The sequence below is a fragment of the Haemaphysalis longicornis genome, unplaced genomic scaffold, assembly GCF_048455015.1.
Source record: "Haemaphysalis longicornis isolate Haplotype H1 unplaced genomic scaffold, Haemaphysalis longicornis Haplotype H1 scaffold_9, whole genome shotgun sequence".
In the NCBI taxonomy this organism is placed as follows: Eukaryota; Metazoa; Arthropoda; class Arachnida; order Ixodida; family Ixodidae; genus Haemaphysalis; species Haemaphysalis longicornis.
Genome location: NW_027526460.1, coordinates 98486147 through 98493156, shown reverse-complemented (window position 1 = coordinate 98493156; position 7010 = coordinate 98486147). Strand labels below are relative to the sequence as shown.

The following is a 7010-nucleotide window of genomic DNA, read 5'->3' as shown; positions in this document are numbered from 1 at the left end:
TTCTAATACCCCTGTCACAAGGGCACTTTCAATCGCGATTGAAGTGAATCGTGATCGAGTTTTCGAGCGCGCTTGAAGTGCCGGTGCTGCTCCACGGCCAGTTTCAATCGCGATTGGAATAGTGTGGTCTGGTACGCTACATGGCGCCAACAACAAAAATTTGCGGCTAGAGTTGGGCAGCGCTGTGCAGCCGAAGCCGATAGCCGAGTTGACTCCGCAGCCGTTGCAACGAGCGCGTGGTGGTGTTCTGTGGCGTGGTGCAGCGCTTTACTGGTTCTACGGTGCGGCGTTTGTTCAGTGAAGTTTTTTGTATTTGTGGCCATGACTTACGAACAGAAACTGCAAATAGCGTGGATGATGTCGATGTCTATTTCTCTGGAAAATGAGGTAGAGATTGCGAAGGCAGAAGCAGACAACCTGAAGCGGCAGTTGCTGTTCACAAGCAGCCTGTGTGCTGCAACTGCAACTGCGGATTGCCCCGGTACGGTACAGCGGGAGCGATGGTGCTTCGACCGAAATGAAAGGTGGTTTGAGGACACGCTGCCGCACTTGGCTGAACGTTTTTTCCGCCAGTCATGTCGTGTCTCGCCGTCAACCTTCCGCTACATTGTGGAGTCGTGCCGACCCCTCCTCCAGCGCGAGGACACGGTCATGCGCCCAGTGATCTCGGTCGAAAAACGTGTGGCCGTCAGCTTGTACAAGCTATGCTCATCGACCGAGGACAGGTCAATTGCCAACCTTTTTGCCCTGGGCCGCTCAACGGTGAATACGTTGTACCGCGAATTTTGTGACGTGGTGGTGGAGCTGCTTGAAGATAAGTGGGTGACGATGCCTACTGCAGACCACCTGGCCGACCACATCACGGCTTTTAACGCCGTTTGTGACTTTCCTCAGGCGGTGGGGGCACTGGATGGGTGCCATTTTCCCGTGTCGCTGGCTAAGGAGTTTGCCGTCGACTATTATAATTACAAAGGATGGTAAGTTGAAAAGTGTAAGTGAGAAACCCTGTACGTACTGTCTGCCGTATCACCTTTGCACCGCCTAAATCAAGGCCCTACAAAATGCTGAATAGTTCTTTTTTCTTTTTTACAGGCATAGCATGGTACTGCTTGCGTTGGTGGACCATCGATACCGCTTTTTGTACACCAACGTTGGCAGTCCAGGCCGCTGCCACGACGCCTACATTTACCAAGGCTCGAAGCTGGAGGAGTATGCGGGCAGCCCGGCTTTCCAAGTTCCAGTTGCCACAATCAACGGGACTGCTGTCCCTCCCTTAATTCTCTGCGACCAGGCTTTCCCTTTGACAGCCTAACTCATTAAACTGTTCAGCCATAGGGCATGCCTGGATAATGACATGAAGCTGTACAATTACCATTTGTCGAAAGTAAGACGAGTTGTCGAAAACGCTTTCGGGAGGATGAAGGCTAGGTTTCGGTTTTGCATGAAGAGAATGGAATGCAAACTGGACACAGCACAGTGGGTCATACGCGCTTGCTGTGTGCTGAATAACATTTGCGAGGAAAACAGTGAGCACGTAATGCACGAGTGAACCACTGATGCCCACATCACTAATGCTCTCTATCAGCAGCCACAGCGCACTACAGATGAACAAAGCCCAACTGGTGCTGCAGTGCGAGCTGCAATGGTCCATTACTACAAGCAGCGAGCTGGGAACTCAGGTACAAGTTGCACTTCATACTTTATTCATTCTCGAGGGCCGAAAAAGTGGACCATACAATTAACCAACTTTTCTTGCAGCTTCAGGTGCCGTTCCCTAAGCTCCATTTCCCTGCTGTGGGCTGATTCGAAGGCCTCCCGAAGCAATCTCTGCTCCGTCAGCTGCGCCTGCCGGTAGTCGCCGACACCAGACGTCCTCTTCCTCTTCCTGGCAGTACGCTGCTAGTGAGGAGCTGATTGGCACGCAGCTGGCCCATTTTCGGAGCCGCCTCCTCCAGCTTCGGCGCTCCCTTGATGTTCCCACGTCTTCGGTGTCGTCCGAGGATGGTGCTGCAGGACTGTTGGATGTGCTGTCACTCGTACCATGTATCATTTCATCGATGATCTGTGTGTGTAAAAAAATTGCCATCATTAAACTTACAAAGGCCACCTACTTCCTTGCTCTCTCTTCACAAAACATATAGCCACCTCAACATAGAATAGGTACAATTATCCACGGTGAGATAAAAAGGGCTGGACAGGAACAAAATAACTTGGTTATATTAATAAAGTTTGTACAAATCACGTCAAAATTGTACAAGCCAGTACTAGTGCTGGTCTTCACTAACGTCATGCCTATTCGTACTGAAATCCGTCACATTCCCTCCTCAAGACTTATGTGTGGCGGGGCTCCAGGTAAGATACAATCCGAGCCGTCTCCAAACAGCTTTCTTTTTTTGGTGCTGATGGGCACTGCAGGAGGCCATGAAAGATTTCGACAAAAATGACACAACCAGCTTCTAAGGTTTACAACACCAACTTCTATGCTCGAAAGCTAACATTTGGTCAGCGTGGCTCCCAAAATTGGACTTGCCATTATGATGCTTCAGTCTGTGCTGAAAAATTGGTTAGGCGAATTTTTTATGTTAAATTGCAGAGCACATACCTCATCCACAGTGCACTGAAACTCCTGCACCACGGTTGGGTCATTGGAAGGCTGCGTTCCAATGAGCTCGCGGACCCTTTCAAAATGTGGACAATCTGACGGTCCCTTAACACAATCTCTGCAAAAGGTGAAAAGCAACAATAAGCAAAAGTACTGTTTGTAAGCAATCAACACTTTTAAAATTTAATACATAATTTATATAGAATGCATCATTTATATTTTTAAGCTCCCATCATTTGTGATCCATGGCAGCACTGCCACGTGAGTGCCCAAGAAAATACGCGAGCCATCGTTTTGGAGTTATTCGGGAAAACGAGAAAAGAAACTCGCAAAACCAGCGTGTCAGTTTCCAGAGGAAATTCGTACCCGCTGTAGTGACTGCTGGATATAATGCAACCACGTCTTCTCAAACGGTTATCGCATGCTAAGTGCTCAGTGATTAGTGATGTACTAGCGCAAAAAAAATACTGTACTCACCTGTACATCTGCGAGAGGTTTTTGATCTTGTAGCGGACTTCCGCAACCGTCCGCTCAATCCCGAGCTTGCGTAGAGCCTCCGTAATGTCGGCGTAAACACCGGCGTTGCACTTTTGCCCCCTCAGGTCATCCAGGCGGTCTTCACAACAGTCTATGAGGTCGAACGTGGCGTTGGTAGTCCACACGTGGCGCGCTGATGAAAGCTTGCATTTTTTTGTTCGCATTTGAACCATTGCGCCTGAAGCCATAGCTTCTCAACTGCACAGTGCCGGTATGGTGCCGGTTCGGTCAGGTCGCATGCACAAACATAGAGAACGCCATGGACGCCAGGTTCGTTTCCAAGGGCGGTAGGCAGTGGTTTTGAGAGTATCGGAATTTGAGTTTTTGAAATAAGTAAATTTAGCACAAGAAACGTTTTCGCTAGCATATTTACAAACTTAGTTGACAAAAGTAGTGGAGTTACATGAAGTTTCCTCTTTCTAAAAATTGGCTGAGTAAGGACAAGCTTACCGACGCCTGCCCCGATCGCGCTCGAAAGCTTAGATCGCGCTTGGGAAACGAGTATTCAGTTCGAGCGGGATCGAGCTCGATCGCAATTGAAAGTGACCGTGTAGGAGCTCTCGATCCGGATTGAACTCGATCCGGATCGACTCAATCGCGATCGAAAGTGCCCGTGTGACAGGGGTATAAGCGATCCCAGTCGCGCAAGGTAAGGTGTTGAAACTGGACTTGGTAAACGAGTCAATGCTGGAAGATAGCGTGCACTAGCGTACGCATGACTCGCGAGCAGGCACCCTGGGACTTCTGGCCGATTCGGCCGAACAAGTGTAACATGCTGGTGGGCTTTTGTCGGGTAGAGTGAACCTATGAGGCTGCCGACCCAGCTGCACTGATTTCGAGCCCCAGTATACGCATATGATCAGTGGCGGCAATGGGGTCACCATTCAATAACAGGGATATCGGTGTCTGCGACAGCCGTTGTTGACCCTCACGATTTGTGATGGACATGTAAGTTGTTTTTTGCGGAGACAGCTTCAGGCCAATAAGTGAACACCATTCTGAAGTAATGTCCACGGCAGCCTCAAGACATGCTTCTTGACGAGGCAACTTGTCGTGCACCGACCACGCAGTGATGTCGTCCGCATAGACGAGGAAAAACGTGCCCGGTATGCTATCCAGCTCACACGCCAAGGGTAGTAGGACCACGTTGAACAGCACAGGAGACAATACGCAGCCCTGAGGCACGCTTCACTCCGAAACAAAGTGTCCCACGCGTTCCCTGTCTACACGGATAGAGAACGGCCGGTTGTGGAAAAAGGACTTCACAATGTGGCATACCGCTGGCGGAAGGCGGACTCTCTGCAGTATACAGATTATAGCAGAGTGGCTGACGTTATTAAACGTTATTAACAATGGAGTACCAACGTGCCCAGGACGCTACCCTTATTAAGTTATTGTACGCCTTTTCAACGTCCATGGCCAAGATTGTATGGATCTTACGTGACCTGCCACCTAAAAGCACCATAGATGACACATGGCCCAGGCCATCTTCTGTTCCCAGGTGTGGACGAAACCCAATCTGAGCTGGGTGATACCATTCGTATCGTTCGAGCGACCAGGAAAGGCGCGTGGCCAGCATCCGTTCGAGCAGCTTGAAAAGGGTGGATGTCAGTGCGATAGTACGGAGTTTTCTCAACTGGTCTGGGGGGTTCCCACGTTTCGGGATGGGTAACACTTCGGCGTGTTCTAAGGTAACTGGAATGTCGCCGGAATCCGAGACAGTGTTGAGCCAGTGCAGTAACCAATTCAGACCGGGACCGTCCATGTTTCGATAGTTGGCTGTTCTTCCATCGGATCCGGCGCAGCAAGATGTCGAACGGCAGCAGTTTCAGACTCCATGCTGTGGCGTTACAGCATCCCGTCCATGCAGGTCGAGCGTAGCCCTGGGGTTGGCATAGCAACCGCGGCGCGGCTAGCTCTGAGGCCGGAGATGCTGACGGACGCTAGGTCTACTCGGCGACCATGATACAACGCTGGCCCGATGGCCGTATCAGGACCTCGGATGTCTTCAATGAGTGGTCGGGGAGGTTCTAGGAGTCTCTGGAAAGGATCACACAAGCTGGGTAGCAGTTCGAAGGCTTATACTCATGAAATCACCGAAAGCGAAGGAGCGAAGAACGACAACGTGTTGGTTTCATACCCCGGTTCTCTCCATTGTTTTCTAGTTACCTATGCATTGTTTTCTAGTTACCTATGCGTTGTTTTCTAGTTACCTATGTTCTAGTTACCCTGTGGCAAAATGGCGCAATTAAAAAAATCAGCGCTATGTTCTGACAGAACTTCACAAAAACGTCGCCGTAATATAAGGGCGGCCTTAAGTGGCTTCTATCTATTGCAGTTGTATTAGGTAAACGTATGCGTAACTGTGCTTCTAAAACTTAATATTGGGTGTTGTTTTGTTCAATAAAACTCTCAATTACAAACTTCCACTTGGTCAGATCGGTGTGTTACTGTGTTTTCGGCACTCAAATAAACGATAGCAGCAGTCTTGATGAATTCATAGCGCAAAAAGGACGAGGACAGAAAGAGAACACACAACACAATGCTATGGTCTCTCTCTGTGTTCTCTCTCTGTCCTCGTCCTTTTTGCGCTATGAATTCATCAAGATCGCCACACCAACTTCCCCAAGAATCCGTACTAGATAGCAGCAGGTTTACTGGTTAAATAAGTGTAGAGGTTGTAAGCCATGATGCCCCTTTCATTTAGTGCAATCATTAAGCTCCATAGAACCGGCTTGAGAAAACTGAGAACTTCACAATAAAAATGTATGTGCGCTGAACATGAAATAAATGAACTTTCATCATGGTTTCATATTCATGTTATTGCTGTTTGAGGCGAGTTTAAAGGGTGGATGATAAGTTTGGCAGGATGACTATTGACTTCAACAACCCATTCAAGGAGCAAACCACCGTCTTTTGGCGTCAAACGCCAGGCGATGATTTTATTAGTGCTGCGTGACGAACCGTTCGTTGCACAACCAAGGTAAGTTTGTTGTAAAGCTTCTGTGTTTCACGGAAGTAATAAGGACAGTGCTATACCCCTGGGAAATACTTTTATTGGGTTCTCCGCGTGCGCAAGATAGCGAGCTAGCACCGTTTTTTTTTAATAAAACAAATATGTGTGTGGTTTTTTTAAATGAAACAAATTTCCGGCGTGGGTAAGCTGCACTTCGAGCTGGACCGGCATGGAACGAGCGAAGCACAAGCAGGCCTCCCGACGAGGCATGACCACGAGGTTCATCAATGAAGTCAACCAGGTTCTCCAGTCTAATCTGTTCGAACTTTCGGGACTTCCAATCCTGCACGGCCGCCTGCGTGTCAGCAACTTGGAACTTCGAGCCCTGAACAATGAAGTTGAAATACCTGATCGATGGCCTAGCGGTGGACGACTACGACGTGGTCATGCAGTACGACAACGCCGCGAAGAGTACGTTGGCGTTGCTCGAGCACCATATTGATGTACTGCAGACCGCTGCAACGCCTCCGTTTTCGGATCCACCTTCAGCCGCGTCTACTGCGTCTTCCAAGACAGCACCCAGCGGACACCAACTTCCTCCACGTGAGCTCGGAGCGAGGCTTCCGAAATTGGAGCTTATTCGGTTTGGCAGCCCTATAGGGACATATTTCGGCATTCTATGCAATCGATAACGAAATTGTAAAACGGTGATCGCTTCAACTACTTTATCTTCCTTCTGGACGGATCTGCTGTGCAAGCCGCTGCTGGAATTGAGGTGACCGATTGCTGCTTTAATGATGCACTCGATATTCTCAAGCGATGGTTTGGAACGCTAACATTATCGAGCACAAATGCCTGGAGAATTTGCGAATGATCAAACCTGTCAGCTCAGCTAGCAACGTGCCTGCTTTGCCC

General features: G+C 49.1%; 1 protein-coding gene and 1 pseudogene across 1 annotated transcript; one reads left to right on the top strand and one right to left on the bottom strand.

Moving 5' to 3' along the window:
• Nucleotides 1-321: 321 nt before the first annotated feature.
• LOC144153324 (uncharacterized) lies at nt 322-981 on the top strand. Its single transcript, XM_077684974.1, has one exon. The coding sequence runs from the start codon at nt 322-324 to the stop codon at nt 979-981; it is 660 nt and encodes a 219-aa protein (XP_077541100.1).
• A 705-nt stretch (nt 982-1686) lies between these two features.
• LOC144153323 (uncharacterized) lies at nt 1687-3312 on the bottom strand (annotated as a pseudogene).
• Nucleotides 3313-7010: the final 3698 nt, after the last annotated feature.